General features: G+C 44.2%; 1 protein-coding gene across 3 annotated transcripts in view; it reads right to left on the reverse strand.

Moving 5' to 3' along the window:
* The window catches only part of CYTH1 (cytohesin 1), a 670,960-nt gene that overhangs the window by 477,449 nt on the left and 167,400 nt on the right, over window positions 1-26,111 (reverse strand). For all 3 annotated transcript variants that reach the window (XM_069199671.1, XM_069199670.1, XM_069199672.1), the window contains exon 2: window positions 6,748-6,830. In XM_069199671.1, coding sequence (XP_069055772.1) covers window positions 6,748-6,830 — 83 coding nt within the window. The remainder of the gene's footprint in view (window positions 1-6,747; window positions 6,831-26,111) is intronic.

Genomic DNA, 26,111 nt, shown 5'->3' on the forward strand with positions numbered 1-26,111 from the left:
CGTCTCAAGCACCGCTCCGCTGGGCCCCGCCGTCTCAAGCACCGCTCCGCTGGGCCCCGCCGTCTCAAGCACCGCTCCGCTGGGCCCCGCCGTCTCAAGCACCGCTCCGCTGGGCCCTTCCTGTCAAGCACCGCTCCGCTGGACCCTTCCTGTCAAGCACCGCTCCGCTGGACATCGCCATGTCATGCACCGCTGCGCTGGGTCCCGCCGTCTCAGGCACTGTTTATGGTTCACTGTGCCCACCATGCCTCCTCCTTGACCAGTGGACTCTGTAATCCACCTGAGAGACTGTGGCTTTGCACTCCCCAGGATGGTACAGTGGGCAACCCACCCACTGTAGAGACATTGAGAGACTGTGGCTTTGCACTCCCCAGGATGGTCCAGTGGGCAACCCACCCACTGCAGAGACTTGAGAGACTGTGGCTTTGCACTCCCCAGGATTGTACAGTGGGCAACCCACCCACTGCAGAGACTTGAGAGACTGTGGCTTTGCACTCCCCAGGATGGTACAGTGGGCAACCCACCCACTGCAGAGACTTGAGAGACTGTGGCTTTGCACTCCCCAGGATGGTACAGTGGGCATGATGGCTCCTCGTGGATCTGGCGTCGTGGACTCATGTGGCTGTGGTGGCCCCCCCTTCCCTTCCCCCTGAGGTGCCTGTAGTTTTGACATCGGATGCCCCTGCAGTGTTCTCTCCAAAGGACTCAGGTCTCGTGTGTGGGCTTTGCCCTTGTTTCGCAGAACCTTGGCCCACGGACATGTTAGATTCGTAGGATGTGCAGGACTTGTTACTTCAGTGATACACTGATGTGTATATATTTTTGGTTTTTGTAAATATTTTTCACGGTTGCTCAATTATTTCCAGGTGCTTTTTTTTAACATGAAAATTTATTCCAAATTTGGTTGTGTCATTGTATTTTTTAAGGGTGTTTGTGTGGTGTCACTGTGACTTCCTGCTCTGCATTGGTGTGTACATATTGGGGGGGTGGGGGGGTCGCATATGTATATGCCCGTAACCTTTCTTCCTCCCCCCTCCCGTGTGTCGTAGGTGCAGTACTCACCGTTGACGTCTGCGCCGGAGTTCGTACTCGTGGTAGATGAGCAGGTAGACGAGAGCAGGTATGATGTTCAATTCGGGTTCCATGCTGTCCGGATTCCGCGTGGAGTGTCTCGAGGTGAGCGTTTTCCATTGGAAATGTCTGTTTCCGCCGTGTTTTTATCGGCGGTGCTCCCGCCCCGGAAAAGGTGGCGGATTGGTGGGTCGTGATAGGGTGGGCGGTACATTGTCTGCCGCCTGGCTGTTGGCGGTGACCGCCGCGCTGTTTGTTTGTTCCGCCGTGGCGGTCGGAGTGTTAATGCGGCGGGCTGTGTTGGCGGTTCCCGCCAGGGTCAGAATTGCATTTTTTTGACCGCCGGCCTGTTGGCGGGTTGGCCGCCGCTTTATCACCGACCGCCAGGGTCAGAATGACCCCCATAGTGCTTCAAAGTCCTTCCTCAATTTCTACAATAAAAAATTCTAGAATGATTAGACTAAATACAAAGCAATATCCATCACGAGCCCCCTTCACAATGATTTTGTTGGACCTTACTCTCTCTTATTGTTGTTGTGTTGGACTCCTAATACCAAGATTTTTACATGTATTATTCCTGCATTTTCATGTTTATTTTATGTGAAACCCCAAAAACAATAACAAAAGTAGAAATGTCCAACAATAAACAGTTTGAGACAAATACGTCTATTAGGGAAACTCATGGTCACTGTAAAGTACAAAAAAAACCTTTATATCCCTCCCAAATAAAATTACAATTCCTCCCAGATAATAGATGAAAGGAGACTAGACTTGGCAGACAGCCTATTAGTACAATTATTTTAGGATTCTATTTTCTACAATTGTCAACCTTTCTTCTTTGTTCTGGTTAAATACAGGTGAGACGACCCATCCAGCGTGTATGACAACAACCTACTTTTTTTTTTTCACTCGGAATTCCTCGTACATATTACGGAACCACAAGGTTATCTAATTACACTTACTAATCACTATCCAAAATTCTTTGTTAAGAGCCTCATGAGATTACAATTAAATAAATACAGGTGATTGATAAAATACTGATGCAAACATAATACTTATATTTTCAGGCACTACCGAGAACTTTTTTGATTAAAGACAGGTCAAGGAAATCACCTAATCCACTTATATCATTTCAAATGACGATTTCCTATAGTCTAGGTACGTCCAGGCTAAAGTATTATGAAGCACTAAAGTGCACTATGATCTCTGATAATTCAAAAGTGTCTGTGCTTAAGTGCTTGATTGCCAAAGTGCATACTGGATCTTATCCCATGCAATGCTAAAGTACTTTAGGCAGTAAAGTGCATGTTAAATCTTATTTCACGTAATCATCCTAAAGCATTCAGTATAGATCAGATACTCTCAATCCGTAAACCCATACATATACAAGTATGAGTATTACAAAACCCTAAAAAGCACTATGATTTCTCATAGTTTGACGGTGTCTATGGTAACGTGCTTGATTGCCAAAGTGCATGTTAGACCTCATCTCATATGATGCTAAAGTGCTTTAGACAATAAGGTGCATGTCAGATCTCATTTCACAAAATCACCCTAAAGCAGAGGTCTCCAAACTTTTTAATGCCGCGCCCCCCAGTTGAAAAATAAAAATCATTGGGCCCCCCTCAGAATTTTTCACAATAATTTTATAAACATGGCAATGTTTAAATATGTCTAAACCTATTTAAACATTGCAGTTAAGTGCTGTTACCTTTTTTAAACTGCAATAACATGCTTCTGCTTAAAACAAAGGCCTGTTATCTGTATAATATTTATTTTGGCCAGAGTCTGGGGCCCCCCCTGGGATCACTTGAGGCCCCCCTAGGGGGGCCCGCCGCCCAGTTTGAAGACCTCTGCCCTAAAGCATTAAAATACATCAGATGTTCTTCAATTCCTATATCCATAAAATGTTTTTTTTTTCCATTTGTCATTGTCCATTAATCTCAAAAAGCCACATTTCAAGACAGAGAGGCATAGCTGTATTCATTCCACATACTTAATGCTGTTACCTTACAAATGAAAATGTAGTTCTGCATCCACGTAATGACCAAAAAGGCCTCCGTTTCCATGAGTATAATTAGTATGGATTCCATTCTTCTTAATTTTAAGTCATGATTGCCTACTATCTCCCCTTTTTCGATGTGTTTAATCCCAGAGTAGCTTAATTCATTTGGGTTATCTTTGTGTTTCTCCTAGAAATGTTTTGCTATAGGTTATGAAAAAATCCCTGTTCTTTATGGCACATATATGCTGAAGAATCTTAAATTTGACGTTATTGGTTGTACTACCCACATAGCTTTTATTGCAGGCAAATTGTAGCACAAAAACAACACAATCTGTTTTGCATGTGATATATTCACTGATTTTCTGTTGTTTATTGTTATATACTTTATATGTCATTTTGTTCACCACATATTCACAAGCTTTGTATGTTACTTACTTCCAGAAGACAATCTTTAGTTAGCCAGTTTTAGTTTGTTTTAGTTTGTTTTTGTGGATTTTAAAGATGGCATTTGGCTTTCCATCAGCAGGTCACCCACAGAAGCCACTTTCCTACAGGTGATTTGTGGGTGATCAGTGAAGATTTCTTTAAGATGTTCACCCAATAAGAGTTTTCAATTCTTCCTTGTGATTCTCTTTAATTCAGGAGGCTTTGTATTGTAATCCATAATATAATGAACATTCTTTGCCTCTTTTTTCGTATTTCGGTCACTTTTTGCTCTAGCTCTTAGTAAAGCATTATGAAGATCATCAAATGGATGGCCTCTCTGTTCAAAACGTGCTAACATTGCCCTGCCTGGCATTCAAAATCTTCCAATTTTGAACAAATTCACTTAGCATGGAACAATTCTCCAAATGGCACACTCCATTTTAAAGCTTTAGGATGTCCGCAGTTAGCATGAAGAATACTGTTACACGGTGAGGTCTTCCAGTGGATTTTACTGTAAATTCTTTTGTTTTTAATATAAACGTTAATGTCCCAAAAAATTACCATGACAGTCACAACTGGGAAGTTATAGTTAGGATTGTGTTCCACTAGGAAATGCATTTTTTTGGGTTGCTAATAACTTTGGCTCCGTTTGACGAACCTCCACAAAACATTCTCAAAAAGCACTAGTTTGTGTAGGGAAAGTTTTGGGGTGATCAATCAAACAAGGTAGAGAAAACGGGGAGTCCCAAAACACGTTTTCCCCTTCATTTTTCCATAGGAACTTCAGACACTGCTACAGCCCGACTCCCTGAATAATTTACACCAAATTTGACAGAAAGCGTGCTTTGTGTTTGGCTCTAAATCCGTTCAGTAGGCTTGGAGAAATTAAAGTTTAAAAAAAATTATATATCACACCATAGAGCCGACAGATCTCAAAACATCGCAAACTGAATTAAAAAAGAAAGCCTTTTTTTTTATATTAAAAAAAAATACATGGGGTGAGCTAGGGCCCTTTGGACTGGGAGGAACAATTATTATTTTTACTGGGTCGGGGATGTGTGCCCCCTTCCCTAGACTGTTTTGTGGCCCCAAGGACCCTATCCCCTATCCCCCAGGGCCCAAAGTATTTTAGAAGGGGAAGGGAGCATGCCCTTCCCAAGCTACTTTCGGGCCCAAGCTACCTTATCCTCTGGGATCTACTATATGTATTTTCAAGATTAAGATACTGCTCCCACCCGGAGGGAGGAGCATAAATAGCTGCTCCCTATGGGTGGTAGCAATGCCGGCTCCTGCAGCATGTTGGGGGTTGCGACAGCAGTGGCACAGATTTTAAATAACAATTCCCATGAGTTATCTCTGAATTACCCCTTAAGTGGCCAAAAGCTTTCTTATAAGCTTTTATAAAATGAGCCAAACGGCACTCCTGCTCAGGTGTTTATCTGGAAACTGCTTTATTACTTTATCCCATTTTCTCACTACAAGTATGTTTATTGTAACTTAACTTTGTTGAGGAGTCATCTGGGCCTCCAAAGTGGCTTTGGAAGAGGCAAGAAAAGAAGTGGCAATACCCTCTCACAAGATAATGACATTTTCAGTGATCAAGCAATTACACAATCTGCGTGAGAGTGATTACCCAATTATCTGAAACCAGCAGCACATCTGACTCATTGTCTTAAGGTTCAATAAAAATGACTACAGGTAGATGGTAATTTTTACACTTTTGTAACATGGATTAACCATCAATGCCCAAAAGTCACTAAATTGGACTGAAAATGTAATGTTTCTGCTGTGAACACTACATAACTGACGAAGACTGTGAAAAGTAATTGTTCAAATAAGAGGACTATAGTACACCATTGTTCAGTGTGTGGACAATATGTAATTATTTAACTGCTATATATTTTTGTGAATTAAAGGTGTCTCGCATTCCAACTGAAAACTGCAAAAGTCACAATGGAAACACTATCTGGATATGAACTATATGGCAAGCCATACACATTTAAAGTGGTAATGTTATGCTAGACACACACACACACAAACACATACGTACACACAAAGAAATGTATTGACCCATATAAGAATTATGCTGTTACACAGTGTAGTTCCTGTAAGAGAGCTGATTTTTGTGAGACAATGAGCTCTTATTTGAAGTATGTTTAGAGAAACTGAAGCCTTCTGCATAAAAGGCTGGGTGTAGTGCTAATGTCACTGACGCTATCTGTTACGCATGTCTGTCACTTATGCTTTCAGCTTCCTCTTCCCCAGCTTTTCAGTCACATCTCTTCATTGTCAAGTCGCAGTTAACTTTGTTCATGTCTCCTCCCATCCAAACATGAACACAAGTTCATCCACATTCTTCCAGTTTGTCTGTGCTTGATTTCTCGACAATGCATCTTTCGGTTAGATTTTGGCAACATACTTGCCCCCAGGAAGGAAATCCTTCACTGAACTACCATATTACCATCATCTTCAATAATGTTTAATTACATTTTGTTCACCCTTAAGGAATTACATTGACTCCCCAATCAAACTAGATCCACGCCTAGAAGACCGGCCATTCAATCAACTTATTTGACAAACTTGTTATTATCTGAAGTGCTCTACGAAGCTTCAGAAGACAAAATGATCTATGTCTCTAAACACCAATAATCAAGAAGTTTCAAGCACTGCATCCACCTTACTTTGGAGCAAGGTGGGTGCATTCCCTACTGGAGCTCCCTCCCAGGTGACTTAAAACTCTGTTCTTTTGTATCTAGCATTCTGTCCAAGCTACCTACTAATCCTGGCGCCAAAAGTAAACCATTTTCACATGCTACCGTTTCTAACTCTTATTGCAGGTTTTCTGTTTCCACACTACCAGTTTCCATTGTTCTAATGTTTGTTTTATGTACTATATCCTTCTCAGTTTTCTGGAAATCGTGTTAATACACAAGAGATGTGTAAAACCTCTAAATAAACAATGCTTCTTTTCATTTCCTATCTTCCCCATTCTTGTCATCTAGTACTTACTTTACTGTTTTAACTCATTTTCAAATGCCTGGTGTTTCCCAAAGTCTCAATGACTCTGTACAAGTCTTCTTGGCTCTTCATATATCCACTCTGTGCACTAATCAGTTTTGCTTGTGACATGTGTGCCCGACATCTCCCCACAGTTTCTTCAGCTTTCACCTGAATGTTGGGTATCTCTCCCTAGTAGTAGTAGTAGTAGTAATATCTAGAAGCTGCTGCCTCCTCTAGCCTCTCACCTGTATGTCAGCCAGCAGTTCCTGCTTCCGACGTCGGATGTTTTCCAGCTCCTGCTGTTCTTCCGGGGTCAGGTCACTGGGGACTGTAGGGAAGAACAAGAACAAAATGGGGAAAGTTACACCACTGCACACTTGATCAAACTAGGAACCTCTCTTTACTGTACATATACAGTATAATCATATGCATGCCACAAAAAGGAGCAGAAGGCTCGAATCTGTGTAAACTGTGCCAAAAGTGCAGGCCTGACCTGTCCCTTTCTAGGACCAACTCCAGACAGCTTTAGCTGCGTAGTACAGTTTTGTTACTAATTGTTAATATAAAGACTGTCATTTGGCTCCTCCCTAGAGAAGTAGAACTTCCCCACCTCCTGCTATCAAAGGTTTCAATGTACCCTTCTGCCTCCCACTTCAATACATGTGGGCCTAGTTGACATGATAAAGAGAACGTCAATGAACAAATATTTACAACTGCAACCTCAAAGGTTTCTTGGCGCTAGCCTCCTAGAACAAAGACCATAAGGACAATCTGGAACAATTTATAGGAAAATGCCAAGTTTTTAGTGGTTTCCTAAACTGGAGAAGATCTTGAACTGCTATTAACGAAGGCAGAAAACTAATCCAGAGTTGAGCATTCTTGATTGAATTAACGCACATTTAGGGCCTGATTACAACTTTGGAGGAGGTGTTAATCCGTCCCAAAAGTGACGGATATACCACCAGACGTATTACGAGTTCCATAGGATATAATGGACTCGTAATACGGCTGGTGGTATATCCGTCACTTTTGGGACGGATTAACACCTCGTCCAAAGTTGTAATCAGGCCCTTAGTTCTTTATCTCATTCTTTATCTCATACATGCATGTTGTACACAAATCAATAAATGTATTTGTGTGTGTGTGTAAGCCACACACCCCCAGAGCAGGCTTTTTTCTATTTTTTTGTTGATGCTTAAGTGCCGCCCTGCCCTCCCACTTTCCCTGCTGCTGCTCCCGATCCTCCCTCCAACCATCCACCAGTGCCTCTTGATGACACGGCTCTCTCTTTTCCACCGATCCCAGGCCCCTTCTTTATTTTCCGATTTCCCTCCGGTCTCTCAATTTCTGTTCGACGAGCACTCACAAGCAAAGAAGACTGTGCGCAGCCAGTACCAAACGCATCACATACTCGTACTCCGGGGAGTTTGTGTGGGGTGCAGGAGTCCCTGTGACAGTCCCATTTTAAACAAACTTGGTGCTTAAAAGTTTAGAAGCACTACATAAAAACGCACTTTTAAAAAAACTGTAGTGACTTTTTATGTGCCATTCTAACTTACATACATGCTTAGTAAAACTACTACATACAAAGTGTACACTTTTAGATCCCTTAAGTGTTCATCACACAGTAATTAAAAATGACAGAATCTACCACTAAGACAGCTGCCACGAAAGAACACACGCCTATGTGCAGGTCCTACTTCTGCTTTTTTCCTATCAACACAAAACTCTGGTTCTGCATTAAACGTTTATGGCCAGTTTGTGTTGCTATAGCATGGAAGGAAAACTATACCTTCCTGTAACAACACTTTTGCAGTTTCAAAACTATCCTGGATTCAGACGCTGAACATTATTTCACCATCTAGGGGCGGCTGGTAAGATTCTTCACACAAAAAAGTACAGAAATCAATCCTACCAAATTTAGATCAAACATCAGGTTTAACTTTTATTGGGAATTACCCAAGCATCAAGAATCTTGCCAACCATTGCTCGTCAACATGCCAGGACTGGGGGCCATATGGATCGGTCCAGCCAAAAGATGAAACAATCATACAATTATCATCAATTACCATCCTCCCAAAGGATGGCACAATCATAGAATTATCATCAAACACTGTTACAGATAATACATTAGCGACAGAGGCAGACCACACCAATTACAAAGACTGGATTGAGTATGACGGTGGTGATGCCGGTGATGCCATCCAGACCAGCCTGCTAACTGAAACAGCCTCAGCGTTTGCTTCAAACGATTGGGAGTTTAGGACGGCAGCCGCAGCCGCAGCCACCGTCAAAGCTGTCCCGACTCTGCAAAAAAGCAGCCCGCTACTGGAAAGAGCCCGCCCTGACTATGTTGGGGGGGGGGGATCATCTGAGCCGCTGGCTTGCACATCCATAGTGTCATCTGGAGAAGAAAGCAGACAGACGACTGCCAGAGCAAGGATCTGCAGTAGCTACAGCACCAGCGCCATCCCATGCCACCTGCCAGATAATGAGTCATTTGGACTTAACTGATGCCCAGATGAGGGCAATCCCTCTGGCAATTCAAACTAACATAGACCACAATAATTTACTGGCCTCAATCAATACTACCTGGACAGCCGCAATCAGTGCCCTCACATGGCAATCAGAAAAACTCGAAATGCAACTGGATTTAATACATTGTTCGAAATGGGGTCTTTGGTTGGCAGTTAGGATACCCCCTGTCCAAGCAAGGACCCTCACTCTAGTCATGGTAAAAGAGAATCACCCTCAGCTAACCCCCTGCTTACCCCCTGGGTAGCTTGGCACGGGCAGTTGGCTTAACTTCAGAGTGCTAGGTGTAAAGTATTTGTACCAACACACACAGTAACTTAATTTAAACACTATAAAATGACAACACAGGTTTAGAAAAATAGAGAATATATATCTACACAAAACAAGACTAAAACGACCAAAATCCACAATACACAAGTCAAGTTATCAATTAAAAAGCAAAAAGAGTCTTCATGTAGTTTTAAACACACACTAACACTGGTGGCATGAAAATGTACCTTGGGTGCATCAAAAATAACTCCGCACGGGCGAGTCAAAAAGGGCTTGCGATGCGTTGATTCCACTCACAAGCAAGACCTTGCGTCGTTTCTCCTTTCGTCGGGTCGGGCGCGTTGTTTCTTCTCTCTGCAGGAGAGCGATGCTTCGATCCGGCCAGCATTCTCAGGTCCGGGCAGGCCTTGCATTGTTTTTACACACCCAGCGGTACTTGCGTCTGAAATCCAGCCGCGAGATGATCTGAAAACCACGCAGCGCGGGTTGCGATCTCCCCAGCCTCCACCAGCGATGCTGCGCGGCGTTTTCCCAGCTCTGTGCGTCATTCTTCCAGTCGCGTTGCAGATGAGCGTCAATTTTCAGCCGCGAAGCCGGCAGCGCGTCAATGTTTCAGCTGCAGATCGGAGGCATGTCAATCATTTCCCCGCACAGCGTTGATTGTGTGGATTTCTTCCTCTGAGGCTGCCAGCTTCTCCTTTCAGGGTCCCAGGAACTGGATGGGCACGACAGAGCAGAGTAGGAGTTTCTCCAGAGACTCCAGGTGCTGGAAGAGAGAAGTCTTTGCTGTTCCTGAGACTTCAAATAACAGGAGGCAAGCTCTAAATCAAGCCCTTAGAGATCTTCACAAGATGGAAGGCACACAAATTCCAGTCTTTGCCCTCTTACTCTAGCAGAACCAGTCACAGGCAGGGCAGCTCTTCTTCCTCAGCTCTTCAGCTCTTCTCCAGGCAGAGATTCCTCTTGGTTTCCAGAAGTGTTCTAAAATCTGTGGTTTTGGGTGCCCTTCTTATACCCATTTTCTCCTTTGAAGTAGGCCTACTTCAAAGCAAAGTCTCTTTTGAATGTGAAATCCTGCCTTGCCCAGGCCAGGCCCCAGACACTCACCAGGGGGTTGGAAACTGCATTGTGTGAGGGCAGGCATAGCCCTTTCAGGTGTGAGTGACAACTCCTCCTCTCTCTCCTAGCACAGATGGCTCATCAGGAAATGCAGATTACACCCCAGCTCCCTTTGCATCACTGTCTAGTGTGAAGTGCAACCAGCCCAACGGTCAAACTGACCCAGACAGGGAATCCACAAACAGGGAGTGTTACAGAAACGGTATAAGCAAGAAAATGCTCACTTTCTAAAAGTGGCATTTTCAAACACACAATCTTAAAATCAACTTTACTAAAAGATGTATTTTTAAATTGTGAGCTCAGAGACCCCAAACTCCACATGTCTATCCACTCCCAAAGGGAATCTACACTTTAATCATATTTAAAGGTAGCCTCCATGTTAACCTATGAGAGGGACAGGCCTTGCAACAGTGAAAAATGAATTTAGCAATATTTCACTGTCAGGACATATAAAACACATTACTATATGTCCTACCTTAACCATACACTGCACCCTGCCCTTGGGGCTACCTAGGGCCTACCTTAGGGGTGCCTTACATGTAAGAAAGGAAAGGTTTAGGCCTGGCAAATGGGTACACTTGCCAAGTCGAATTTACAGTTAAAACTGCACACACAGACACTGCAGTGGCAGGTATGAGACATGATTACAGAGCTACTTATGTGGGTGGCACAACCAGTGCTGCAGGCCCACTAGTAGCATTTGGTTTACAGGCCCTGGGCACCTCTAGTGCACTCTACTAGAGACTTACTAGTAAATCAAATATGCCAATAATGGATGAACCAATTACATACACATTTTGTAAGGGAGCACTTGCACTTTAGCACTGGTTAGCAGTGGAAGTGCACAGAGTAACAAAAACAGCAAAAACAGAGTCCAGCACACATCAACAACCTGGGAAACAGAGGCAAAAAGTTAAAAGGACCACGCCAAGGAAGTGAAGTCTAACATACATGTACTAGCTAATTCCATCATTAAAATAGAAGTGACGTTAATAGCCACAGAACAAAGCGGGCAACACTCAGATACCACAGCACCTGCATACGTCTGAACATGCGTCTGCACACCACTGGTGGACAAACTGTCATCTTTACCGGAAGTTTTGATCAGTATGACTACGGATTGGAAAGCAGCTTTGCACAACTCAAGTTTGGCCAAGCCCCCGATACTTAAGGAGGGACTAACTAGACAAATAATGCATACTCCACTGATGGAACCAGCCCAAACAGACTCTTGCATTCTGCCAGCCCCACTTGTCTCACCGCTGACCCATTTAGAAAGCTTGCCCATTTTTACAAATGTCAGTCCGCACACACATAATGATTTAAAGATCATGATAGTGCATCCACCCACTCCGCCTCAACGGAGTGCGGAAGTGAGAAAGAGTAAAATGGATCCAAATGATCCAACAAACAGCAACAACTCTAGTGGGCCAGAATCACTTTTAAAAAAATTACATACCCCATCTTTAAATATACAAGGACGGGAAAAAAACCTCCGGGCAATCAGGAAGCTCTCCAATCAACAGTCAACCAACATTTATTATCACTGGCCCCTTTTGGCGTACATAATAACGATAACATAGGTACAAAAATAAGCGGTCCTTTTGTCTATTCAGCCTCCCAGTCAGCCGATAATTGACTCACAAAGACACTGGTCCAAGCAACTTCAAACGGCACCACAAGTGCTATATCAAGTGCGTCTCCAGGTAATCCAATACCCACGGAGTGTATTCCAGACTCCAAGCCGGGCAGCCTTGCAGAGACAAGCTCAGACCTCCCCCATTACAAACTGGAAATGCATGGTCCACAAAATCAATTACCAGACAAGTCCAAATTTGGCACCTCAAATAAGAATAAATTAAGAACACCAAATAACATCAACGCGGATCCCAGGGGGCAATCGAACAGGGAAATAGCGCACCCACAGTAAAGTTAGCCCTCATACCCCAATATCACTCTGAAGGTAACCATGACATCCTGAACCATGCAAATCTGCTAAGGCTGTTTAGGGCCCAACCAGAGGCAATCAATATCAAATCTGACGATATCTTGAGAGTAGATTTTAAGGTGCTGCCTGAGCACACCAACCATCGTTAAGCCACTATAATGACCCTAAGGCTCTAGATGATTCGGTACTGATAAACAAACAATATCTGGAGGAATGGGGCATTAAGATAACCGATGGCTCATCGGAAATACCCCTACCCACTCAAAAAATCAGGTCAAACTTTGCACCAAAAAGCCACCACCCATAGCATTTTAAAAGGCTTTGTCCATCATAAGGTAGATGAGCGGGACACCAAACTCCCTATATCCTGTACCTACTCTACCCCAACAAGCAGCGTCAGAAAAGTGTCTTTTGAGTACAGAAATGCAAGTAGCCCAAATTGGAGCACCAACACTACAACCAGAACAACTCAACACTATGCCTAACAACAACAGTCTATCAGAGACCAGTGAATACCATTTACAAATCATCTCTTGGAACGTCGCAGGCCTGTAGAGACTCCTAATCGACAATGCAGCTCAACAACACCTAACAAATGGGGATATATTACGTCTACAAGAAACTTGGTTAACCTGTTCATTGGCTATCCCAGGTGTCCATGAAATAAAACCGTCTACTACAAAAATAAACATTTTTGGGAGACCCTCTGGAGGCCTCTCTATCTATTTAAACATCAACTTAGACTTCCTAGTTAGTAAAGTACCTACCAATAATCAAATGATACAAATAATAAGATTGGATATCATGACATCAAAAGCTCACAAGTCAAAATTTCTCTTAATCAACCTCTGCTTTAACATATTTGGACAAGCAAAAGCAGAAAGCATGGCACAACTAGTCAACACACTAGATGGAGCAATCTGCAGTCACATTGGCTTGAACATCATAACCTGTGGAGATTTTAATCATAGATCATTATGAACAAGAGAGGACTCGGTCCGCCCAGAATGTCCTGCCAGCCGCCAACTTCAACAATTCTTTAAAAAATATGGCCTCGTCTCCATTCAGCATTCCCAAAAAGTTAGCGCCTCTGCACAACAGTTTATGAAAACTTTCCAGAATAAGAGTACCTTGGACTATATCTTTTCCACCGAGGAAGCTATTAACTATTTAACATCTTTTGAAATCCCAATATTAAAGGCAAGTGACCATCTTCCTCTCTTAGCAAGCTTTGAGATGCACCCACGGCTGCCGGAAACACATGAAACAATAGGAATGCCTCAGGGGGAAGAAGAATCACAATAATCAGACAAATAAAATGGGGACCCATTGCATCCCAAGCATATGACCTGTGGTCTAGCGCCAATGGTTCGACTCTGTTGTCACTGATGAGTGATTCACTCAGAACTAAATGGCCAGCTATCACCAACGATCTCCTGTAACATGCAGGATCTTCCAACATGCCCCAACGGTAGTTCGCAAAAACTCCTCGTCACAATTCTATAGGAGAGAGTAAGTCGAATCTTTGCAGATTGAGAAGATTACTCGATAAAACGAGAGACCCCCCATAATAAAAAAAGAACTAGCATCAAAAGTTCGGGAATGAAAATGTCACTTACCCAGTGTACATCTGTTCGTGGCATCAGTCGCTGAAGATTCACATGTTGTGCATAGCCCGCCATCTGGTGTTGGGTCGGAGTGTTACAAGTTGTTTTTCTTCGAAGAAGTCTTTCGAGTCACGGGACCGAGGGACTCCTCCTCTTTGTCTCCATTGCGCATGGGCGTCGACTCCATCTTCGATTGTTTTCCCCGCAGAGGGTGAGGTAGGAGTTGTTTGTTAGTAATAGTGCCCATGCAATGGAGTGAATAAGTATGTACCTATTTAAGATTTAATATATTTACAAATGTACAAAGTTGAGGCTAACTTCCAAACGGCTACAGGCTCCCGGGGAGGTGGGTGGGCACATGTGAATCTTCAGCGACTGATGCCACGATCAGATGTACACTGGGTAAGTGATATTTTCAGTTTGATGGCATCTGTCGCTGTAGATACACATGTTGTGCATAGACTAGTAAGCAGTTATCTCCCCAAAAGCGGTGGCTCAGCCTGTAGGAGCGGAAGTAGTCTGAAATAAGGTTCTTAGTACGGCTTGGCCTACTGTGGCTTGTTGTGCTGATAGCACGTCTACACAGTAGTGCTTGGTAAATGTGTGAGGCGTAGACCATGTGGCTGCCTTACATATTTCGTGCATTGGAATATTCCCTAGGAAGGCCATGGTAGCGCCTTTCTTTCTGGTTGAGTGTGCCCTTGGTGTAATGGGCAGTTGTCTTTTTGCTTTAAGGTAGCAGATTTGGATGCACTTAACTATCCATCTGGCTATACCCTGTTTCGATATTGGGTTTCCTGCGTGAGGTTTTTGAAATGCAATAAACAGTTGTTTAGTTTTTCTGATGTGTTTAGTTCTGTCGATGTAGTACATAAGTGCTCTTTTGACGTCTAATGTATGTAGTGCCCCTTTCAGCTATGGAATCTGGCTGTGGGAAGAACACTGGTAGCTCTACCGTTTGATTTAGGTGGAACGGTGAAATAACCTTTGGCAAAAATTTTGGATTGGTCCTTAGGACTACTTTATTTTTGTGTAGTTGGATAAAAGGTTCTTGTATTGTAAACGCCTGAATTTCACTTACTCTTCTTAGAGATGTGATGGCGATGAGAAATGCAACTTTCCAGGTTAGGAATTGTATTTCGCAAGAGTGCATAGGTTCAAAGGGTGGACCCATGAGTCTTGTTAAGACGATGTTGAGGTTCCATGAAGGAACGGGTGGTGTCCTTGGTGGTATAATTCTTTTGAGGCCTTCCATAAACGCTTTAATGACAGGTATCCTAAATAGTGAAGTTGAATGGGTAATCTGCAGGTATGCCGATATTGCTGCTAGGTGTATTTTAATGGAAGAGAAGGCCAGGTTCGATTTTTGTAAGTGTAGTAAGTAACCCACTACATCTTTTGGAGATGCGTGTAATGGTTGAATTTGATTATGATGGCAGTAGCAAACAAACCTTTTCCATTTGCTTGCATAGCAGTGTCTAGTGGATGGTCTTCTAGCTTGCTTTATGACGTCCATACATTCTTGTGTGAGGTTTAAGTGTCCGAATTCTAGGATTTCAGGAGCCAGATTGCTAGATTCAGCGATGCTGGGTTTGGATGCCTGATCTGTTGTTTGTGTTGTGTTAACAGATCTGGCCTGTTGGGCAACTTGACGTGGGGTACTACTGATAGGTCTAGCAGTGTTGTGTACCATGGTTGCCTTGCCCATGTTGGTGCTATCAGTATGAGTTTGTTTTGACTCAATTTGTTTACCAGATATGGAAGGAGAGGGAGAGGGGGAAAAGCGTACGCAAATATCCCTGACCAGTTCATTCATAGGGCATTGCCTTGAGACTGCCTGTGTGGGTATCTGGATGCGAAGTTTTGGCATTTTGCGTTCTCCTTTGTTGCAAATAAGTCTATTTGGGGTGTTCCCCAACGTTTGAAGTAAGTGTTTAGAATTTGGGGGTGAATTTCCCACTCGTGGACCTGTTGGTGATCTCGAGAGAGATTGTCTGCAAGTTGATTCTGGATCCCTGGAATAAACTGTGCTATTAGGCGAATGTGGTTGTGAATTGCCCATTGCCATATTTTTTGTGCCAGAAGGCACAGCTGTGTCGAGTGTGTCCCCCCCTGTTGGTTTAGATAATACATTGTTGTCATGTTGTCCGTTTTGACAAGAATGTATTTGTGAGTTATGATTGGTTGAAATGCTTTTAATGCTTTTAAAACTGCTAGTAGTTCGAGGTGATTTATATGCAGCTTTCTTTGATGTACGTCCCATTGTCCTTGTATGCTGTGTTGATTGAGGTGTGCTCCCCACCCTGTCATGGAAGCATCTGTTGTTATCACGTATTGTGGCACTGGGTCTTGGAAAGGCCGCCCTTTGTTTAAATTTATATTGTTCCACCATAGAAGCGAGAGGTATGTTAGGCGGTCTATCAACACCAGATCTAGAAGCTGACCCTGTGCTTGTGACCATTGTGATGCTAGGCACTGTTGTAAGGGCCGCATGTGCAACCTTGCATTTGGGACAATGGCTATGCATGAGGACATCATGCCTAGGAGTTGTAATATCATCCTCGCCTGTATTCTTTGTGTTGGATACATGCGTTGTATACGTTTTTGGAAATTTTGAACCCTTTGTGGACTTGGAGTGGCCATTCCCCTTGTTGTATCTATTGTCGCTCCTAGGTATTGTTGTACCTTGCACGGCAGAATGTGTGATTTCGCATAGTTGATGGTGAAACCGAGTTTGTAGAGGGTTTGTATGACCTGATCTGTGTGGTGTGAGCACCTTGTCAGTGAGTCGTCTTGATTAGCCAGTCGTCTAGATACGGGAATACGTGTATTTGCTGCCTTCTGATGTGTGCAGCCACTACTGCTAGGCACTTTGTGAAGACTCTTGGTGCAGTTGTTAAACCGAACGGCAATACTTTGAATTGGTAATGTATTCCTTTGGATACGAACCGTAGGAATTTCCTGTGCGACGGATGTATTGGTATGTGGAAATATGCGTCCTTGAGATCTAAGGTTGTCATGTAATCTTGTTGCTTTAGCAATGGTAACACTTCCTGTAGCGTGACCATGTGAAAGTGTTCTGATTTGATGTATGTGTTTAGTGTTCTGAGGTCTAGGATTGGTCTCAGTGTTTTGTCCTTCTTTGGTATTAGAAAGTACAGTGAGTAAACCCCTGTATTCTTTTGTGTTTTTGGTACCAGTTCTATTGCGTTCTTTTGCAGTAAAGCTTGGACTTCTATTTCTAGGAGGTCTGAATGTTGTTTTGATATATTCTGCGTCTTTGGTGGTGTGTTTGGAGGGATTTGTAGAAATTCTATGCAATAACCATGTTGGATAATTGCTAAGACCCAAGCGTCTGTTGTTATTTCCTCCCACGCTTGGTAATATTGACCTATTCTTCCCCCCACTGGTGTTGTGTGGAGGGGATGGGTGACGTGTGAGTCACTGTTTGCTTGCAGGTGTTTTGGGGCTTTGAAATTTCCCCCTGTTTCTAGGGAACTGTCCTCCTCTGTATTGGCCCCGAAAGCCTCCCCTTTGGTACTGTCCCTGGTAGGTGGACGGTGTTGCATGTGAGGTGCTGGCTTGTGTGCTTTGACCCCGAAACCCCCCTCTAAAGGTTGTTTTGCGGAAGGTGCTGAAAGTGCTGAAAGTGCCTCTGCTCTGCGGGGAGTAGAGTGCGCCCATGGCTTTTGCAGTGTCCGTGTCCTTTTTTAGTTTCTCGATTGCAGTGTCTACTTCAGGGCCGAACAATTGTTTCTCATTGAATGGCATATTGAGCACTGCCTGCTGTATCTCTGGTTTAAAACCAGAGGTTCGTAGCCACGTGTGCCTTCTTATAGTTACTGCCGTATTAACTGTTCTTGCCGCTGTGTCCGCTGCATCCATGGAGGAGCGTATCTGGTTATTAGAAATGTTCTGTCCCTCCTCAACCACCTGTTTCGCCCTCTTTTGTAGATCTTTGGGTAGATGCTCAATAAGGTGTTGCATCTCGTCCCAGTGGGCTCTATCATAGCGCGCTAGGAGCGCCTGAGAGTTAGCGATGCGCCACTGGTTTGCAGCTTGTACTGCGACCCTCTTACCGGCTGCATCGAACTTGCGGCTCTCCTTATCAGGGGGTGGTGCATCGCCTGATGTGTGAGAGTTGGCTCTCTTGCGAGCTGCTCCCACCACAACCGAATCTGGTTGCAGTTGTGAGGTGATGAAAGCAGGATCTGTTGGAGGTGCTTTATATTTCTTTTCCACCCTTGGTGTTATTGCCCTACTCTTGACCGGCTCTTTGAATATTTCCTTTGCGTGCCTAAGCATTCCTGGGAGCATAGGCAGGCTTTGGTAGGAGCTATGGGTGGAGGAGAGGGTGTTGAACAGGAAGTCATCTTCGACAGGTTCCGAGTGCAAGGACACGTTGTGGAACTCTGCTGCCCTAGCCACCACTTGTGAATATGCTGTGCTGTCCTCTGGTGGTGAGGGCTTTGTAGGATACGCCTCTGGACTGTTGTCTGACACTGGTGCATCATATAAGTCCCAGGCGTCTTGGTCTTGATCATCTTGGCTCATGGTGGTGTGAGCCGGGGAATGTGACGGAGTCTGTGCTGGTGAAATGTGTGTTACAGGTGGAGGAGAGGGTGGCGGAGTTACCTTTTTCACCAGCTTTGTTTGTGGTGCTTGTTCTTGCTGAAATTCAAGTCTCCTTTTTCTTCTAATAGGGGGAAGGGTGCTTATCTTTCCTGTTCCACTCTGTATAAAAATCCGTCTTTGAGTATGGTCCACCTCGGTGGATTGTAACTCTTCCTCGAATGTGTGCCTTTTCATTTGAGTGGACATTGATTGCTCCTCTGAATAGGAACCGGTAGTTGGCTCGGTTGCGGGTCGTTTCGGCACCGAAACTATGTTTGTGCTCTTTTTCGGCTCCGATGCCACCTTTCTCTTTTTCTGAGTCGAGCCCTCTCGGTGTCGATCCTCCTCGGTGCCGCTGTCTCTGCGTCGAGCAGCTTCGGCTCCGCTATCTCGGCGTCGATCTTTGTCGACAGCACTATCTCGGTCCCGAGATGGCTGGGTGCCTGTGTCTCGACCGGAGTCGGACGATCTCGGCACTTTTTCGGCCTTTTTCGGTGCCGATGGTCGGTCACCGATTTTATGGGTTGAGCCATGGCCTGACGGCAGTGGCGTCCCCTGGGCCTTGTCACTTTTCTTGTGTGTTATTTTCGACGTCTTACTCACTGTTTCATGTTCGTCGAATTCGTCCGAGTCCGTTTCATGGATCGAGAAAGCTCCTTCTTGTTCCTCGAACTCTCGGTGTCCTGTCGGCGTGGACGCCATCTGCAGTCTTCTGGCTCGACGGTCACGGAGTGTCTTTCGGGACCGGAATGCACGACAGGCTTCGCAAGTTTCTTCTCTGTGCTCGGGCGACAGGCACAGGTTACAGACCGAATGTTGGTCTGTATATGGGTATTTGTTGTGGCATTTAGGACAGAATCGGAACGGGGTCCGTTCCATCAGCCTCGATGTTACACGCGGTCGGGCCGACCAGGCCCCGAAGGGGGATCGAAAATACCCCGAAGGGTTTCTGGAACTCTTCCCGATTCGGTGTCGATCCTATCTGATCCCGATACCGTTCGAAACAATACCGACGTATTTTCCAAAGTTCTAACTGTTTTTCCGTCCCGAAACACGGAGCGAAAAGGAACACGTCCGAACCCGATGGCGGAAAAAAAACAATCGAAGATGGAGTCGACGCCCATGTGCAATGGAGACAAAGAGGAGGAGTCCCTCGGTCCCGTGACTCGAAAGACTTCTTCGAAGAAAAACAACTTGTAACACTCCGACCCAACACCAGATGGCGGGCTATGCACAACATGTGTATCTACAGCGACAGATGCCATCGAACCACACCAAACAACACAAGCAGCTGATTTGGTCCATAAAACGCCAACAAGCGGAAAAGGAGTCTGTTTACATCTACACTCTGACAAGAAAACACAATCATGGTGAACTATAGAGATACATCAAAAACAAAATTAGCCAGAGCGCCTAACGAAACAATGTGATAAACGAGGCTTCTTAGGCAGAACATGTAAAAAAAAAAAAAAAAAAAACCTCTATGCAACTGACCAACTCTCCCAGGCACAATCAGAGGAGAAACCGGGCATTAAAGAACATCAACTAGCCATGGGACTCGCTCCCTCTCCAGGGGAGATTGCCATTATTCTGTGCAGAACAAGGTCGTCGGGGCTCCCGGTCCAAACGGAATCCCTGCATACATCTATAAGGAAGATTTGAATCTCTGGTCACCAGTCCTCTCTGCACTGTACTGCTCCTGCCTTTTTTCCCAGGAAGTACCACCGAACTGGAGAGGCTCCTTATCACACCCTATCTACAAAAAGGGAGACAGGTAAGACCCAACCAATTATAGCCTTATCCCACTCCTGGACATTGAAGCAAAAGGATTCGTCTCAGTCCTTCTGGAAGAACTGCAAAGCTGAGCAGAAGCCAAAGAGTTAGTGCCACTAAATCAAACTGGCTTCAGGTTGAATTCTGCGACCATGGATAACATTGTACCCCTTTCCTTTCTAGCTCACGAGGCCGTGACTAAACTCCCCGCCCCCCCACACTTTTCGAATGCTTAGTGGATTATTCTGCAGCATTTGTCGCCGTTGACAGGAATCTGCTATAGAACAAGCTAAAAAACTTGGCATCTCAAACAACCTTTTAATGGCAATAAGGTGTTATATACATCCACCTGAGTGAGAGTCAAGCTGTCACCCATCACAGTTACCAAGGAGATTCCTACTATCAACGGGCTAAAACAAGGTTGCTTTTTGGCACCACTTTTATTCAACCTCTACACTGCAGATATGTCACAGGCTCTAAAACAAGCTAATCTGATACCACCGAAAACTGGTAATCAAAAGGTCACCTTGCTGCAATCCTGCTGGACCACTCTAAAGTCGGCCTACAAAAGCGCTAACAGCACTGCATAGCTACAACATGGCAAATGAAATGAATGAATGAGCTACTCAAACAAAAGTAATATTTTTTTTGGCAGGTCACTGAAATATCAGCATTTTCGCTGGAAACTGGGGCCACTCACCGTCAGGAACACGGATGTGTACAACTACCTGGGAGTCTGTCTCTCAGGCAAGGGAACACCAAAAGCCCACCTTCGACATCTGAAGGCAAAGGCTGACTATATAATAACTAGAATATGCCAGCTCAATAAGTCAATAGAAAGAACCTCAGCAAAATTAATACTTCCAACTCTCAAAGCCACTTTCTTCCCGGCAAAAGATTTTGGTCACAAAGCATTCCCCGGCCAATCCGCCACACTGACAGAAAAGCTCCAGGTCAAAACCTACAAAAGTTTTTAAACTGCCACAATATACAAGGAGCCACCTGATAAGGCTGGAATTTGGTCTAGAGGGCCAGCATTGGGCCCTGATGGGGGCCTTCCTGAAATACTACCACAGGATAGTCATGGCCCCACCTAACACCTTCAAGTCAGTCCTCCGCTAAATTTTCGATGCAAGTATGAATCGCTGGTCACAATACTTAACTGCAGCCTTACATAATCTTCAAATCGATCAAGTAGAACTGATCAGGCTGGCCCAATTCCACATCACAATTAAACCTGTGCTCAAAAGACTATATAAAAACGCTTTCCCGGGCAGGTGATTTGGAAAGAATTAACAAGACTCATGTGCAAGAAGCACTAGCTGCTTCTTATAAAAAAAAAAAACACACAGTTCTTGGCACCACAGTCATATCTTACTCGCCCCTGCGTGACACAAATCGCTTCTGCAAGATTGCTCGGCCTGAGGACAAAAGAGCTAAACCCAAAATAGAACTCCCTTACCATCATCAGGGGCTGCAGGCTTTGTGAATACAAATCTGAAACCTTTACCCACCTATTGCGCTGCTGTCTGGCCCTAATGAATGCACGTTGCTCCCTCCTAAGACCACTCTTTCTTCGTCACAATCTAAGAACTTGCATGGAGGCAATATCCCTGGTGTTCGCTTTAAAGGAACCTGCTGATCTGGCCAAGTACGGGAAGTTCATCAAGCAGCTTCAAGCTGAACTGACGGCCCACACAAAGGGCCCTTAGTCTTTGACTCAGCGTCTGAGAAAGGCAACCAGTCTAGGCTTTTTACTCTCTTTAACAATCTATTTTATGAACCCATACTTGGGCGATTGCTTCTAGGAAAGCATTGTTGTGTATGCTCGTTTGTCTTCTGTATAATTTCCATTGTTTGCGAAGATTTTAAGTAATAATGCAATAAAATGATTGATGACGATGATGGTGGCATCCCACCATCGGGGCAGTTCTGTATGTAAACTTAGGTATAATTTGCGGATTAAACTGAGATCTCTAAGTGGGATCACTGCCCTACTCCAACAGCACACAGAGATTGAAATCACTGTCCTGTACATTATACACAGGTCGCTGCAGGGAGGTCATGAACCTGTTTAGCGAGGAGTGTTGCATATAATCTACAAATTCTTCATGTCTCCAATGTAGGCACAGGAACTAAGTTAACTTACTGGAACAGGGATAGGTGACCTCTTGGTTGCTCGCAAATCTCTGCAGCATAAGCATGAAACGAGCTAACTGGATTTGTTTGACTGAACCATGTAAATTAATGTATCTCTCATTGCATCTACGCCGCATTTCTGTCATCTACATGATCTCTATTTTTCGCCATCATAACATTTTCATCAAGGGAGTAAAATGCAGTCAAACCGAACATGCATTGGCAATGCCGACAGAGTGGCTTCGATGCTCTGAAACATGCAAATACATGCATACATGGTGCTTCCCTGTGTTAGAAAATAGAAGCCAGACCTATCATTTACCATGTCTAAAACTGCTGGATATTCTGCAACCTTAATAGCCTATCCAGCCGTAAACAGGTTCACGCTTTCACTTAGGCAGACTTCTGAACCTTGCTCACTGGTCATAGTCCTCAGAGAACAGCTGCAGTTACCATTTATATTGGAGGAAGTTTATGAGACACATTAGTAGGTTACCATTCCAGCCTTACCCCACTGCCAAAACACAACAGCAGCACGGAAGTATTAGCATTTTAAAATGGTATAAAGAAAATAAAAGTGAAGAGTTACTTGACTTATCTTTATATGAAACATGTTAGTACGACAACTGTCTGCCGTTTAATCCTCACTTGATAAAAACGTATTATTGCCTTCCTGAATGTCTTGTGATTCTAGCAGTTATCTTGGGCAAAATAACAAACTACTCCTGTTCTAACCTATGAGGAGTACTGACATTAAGCGGAAACTATAAGACAGCACCTTCAAGAAATTTACCCTAAGGCACATTTCTTGAAAGGTGCACACTGATAGTTTCACCTATGGCCTCTCTACAAAATTCTTTGCATTCCTTTGCATATCCTAACACTGCCGGATAAGACCTTACGTTGCAACTCATGGACGTTAAAGCACCCTATCAGTGGAAATGAAAGGAGCACAGATCCACTTAATGGATATGTCTCACCATATTACACCGATAGCCAGAGAGGTGCACCATGCAACTACAAATGGACGTTGCTGTCACTCTTTCCTTTCTCCCTTGCCTATTCAACCTACTATTGTAGCCAAGCCACGTGACCCCTTCCCCTGCCTGTGTCCTGTTCGGCACACCTTACTGGAACCGTAACACTGGTCAGCTGTTCCACGGCTCAGGCTTAGAGTTGTGCAGTGTCATCTTTAAGAATTTTGGAGCCCCGGGCCAGACAGATTTTGGGGCATCCTGTTAAGAACAACTTTGACTCCTATTGCCTGTTTTCTGCTAATTTAAGTCTGCAACAAAACAGAGAGAGATATTTTTGGGGCCCTAAAGAGAAAGACAGACTGTCATAAGTACATAGGTTCTGACAGAAAAATCGACAAAGGTGAAAGAGTGAGACAAAGATTATATTAGCACAGGGGCCTTTGGAACGTGGGGGTCAACTACCCACTTTGCCCATGTCTTAAAAAGTTGCTGGAGCTGTGACGTTCTGGAGGACTGCCATGCTGACCCAACTCCCTATAGTCTATTTCTAAAAAAAAATGGGGCACCCTAAGAGCACAGTCTTTGTTGTTAAAAATGTCATCGCTCACACGGTGGTAACCATGCTTCGTGCCTAAATTGCTGCTGAACTGTCAGTTATTATCTTTATTTATTCACATATTTACGGGGGTTGTATAACACAGCAATATCCACTTTCAGATCATTTGCCGGGAACATTGAGACACTGTAGTCTGCCTTTCATTCTTCTGAGGTAGATAACATGAGTGCCTCTGTGCTGGGAACACAGTGCTTAATTTGTGCTTGTTGTTTCCGATGCAGAGCACCTGCACTTATTTTTGAGGGCCGGCATTTATTTTTCTGCCCCAAGCATTTTCTGCAAGCAAAAAACACATATGGGAAAGACAGAGAAAGAGAAAAACGAAAAAGTGTCACAAAGGGAGAAAGCAGAAAGCTGCAAGAGTGAGCTGAAAGGGCAGGAAGTGGCTGTAAATGGATTAAAGAGGCCCGAGATGGCTTCAGGATTACGCTGCCTCAGTATTCAGTGTTCGCTCATTTAATTCCAGCAGCTGCGTTTTTCAGAGAAGAGCTTTGGGCACCGGCACGTTTTTATTTAGAAATCAAGCACTAACGCTAGCACTCAGCATTTAGAAGTCATTCAGTAATTTAAATAACATGGGTGCTGAAATCAACTGACCGGGTCTTCAGACAAGAGTCTGTAGCCGCTTGAGTAGGAAATGAGTTCTTTATTTCAGGTTAAACACTTAGGTAACAGCAACAGTAGGCAGGCCTTGTAGCACTAACCATTCAAAATACCACAACCATCCATATAAACTGCAACTGCCAAGCAGCAGAAGTTAACTTACACAGGAATGTACTAACTCTTCACATGCATTACCAATACGATGTGTATGCCACATGTCAATCATGCAAGAATCACCAACCAAAATTCCCCACCCTAATCAACAGCACACTGGGTGGGAAAAGGCATAATTCTTAACAGAAGTCATAGTATAATACAACCTCCATGCATGCCAAATATCCGATTAATTAATTCAATGTCATAACTCAGCAATGCAGTTGTACAAATGCCAGACAAGTGATGTTTCAACTTTCCAGGACTTCAGGACACAGTATATCCTTCAACAACGGTCTAATTTATCTCTCCAATGTTCTTGGAGACAGCCTTATTTCTCTTTCTTAGTTAACCATGAGGCCTTGGCCAGTACTCATTCAACAACTCTAGACCTGTCTCAAACATCAGCTTATTACCTTTGCGCATGATTTCAAAGTCTACACAGCCTGCGCCTCCACTCCGACAAAAAGCATGGAATTCAAAAACATTGGTGAGTCTCTCTTAGTAGCAAGTTACACTGCTATGTTCCCAAAATCACACCCACTTCTTCCAGCACTGACTGACATGCACTGGAGAGGAAAGTTCTGATTTACATTGTGCTGTGCATTGTCACAAGACATCTTCCCACTGCCTTAACCACAGTGCTAGAAGGAGCCACATAATGTCCTTTGGTGACTGTACACTGAGCTGAATAAAATATGCACAATGCAAATGGGACACTTGTAGGAAAGTACCATCTTGCCTGGCATGTTACCCCCATATTTCACTGTATATATGTTGTTTTAGTCTATGTGTCACTGGGACCCTGCCAGGCAGGGCCCCTAGTGCTCATAAGTATGTGCCCTGTATGTGTTCCCTGTGTGTTGCCTAACAGTCTCACTGAGGCTCTGCTAACCAGAACCTCAGTGGTTATGCTCTCTCTGCTTTCCAAATTTGTCACTAACAGGCTAGTGACCAATTTCACCAATTCACATTGGCATACTGGTACACCCATATAATTCCCTAGTATATGGTACTGAGGTACCCAGGGTATTGGGGTTCCAGGAGATCCCTATGGGCTGCAGCATTTCTTTTGCCACCCATAGGGAGCTCTGACAATTCTTACACAGGCCTGCCAGTGCAGCCTGAGTGAAATAACGTCCACGTTATTTCACAACCATTTACCACTGCACTTAAGTAACTTATAAGTCACCTATATGTCTAACCTTCACCTGGTGAAGGTTGGGTGCAAAGTTACTTAGTGTGAGGGCACCCT

This window comes from Pleurodeles waltl, chromosome 7 (assembly GCF_031143425.1).
Source record: "Pleurodeles waltl isolate 20211129_DDA chromosome 7, aPleWal1.hap1.20221129, whole genome shotgun sequence".
Lineage (NCBI taxonomy): Eukaryota > Metazoa > Chordata > Amphibia > Caudata > Salamandridae > Pleurodeles > Pleurodeles waltl.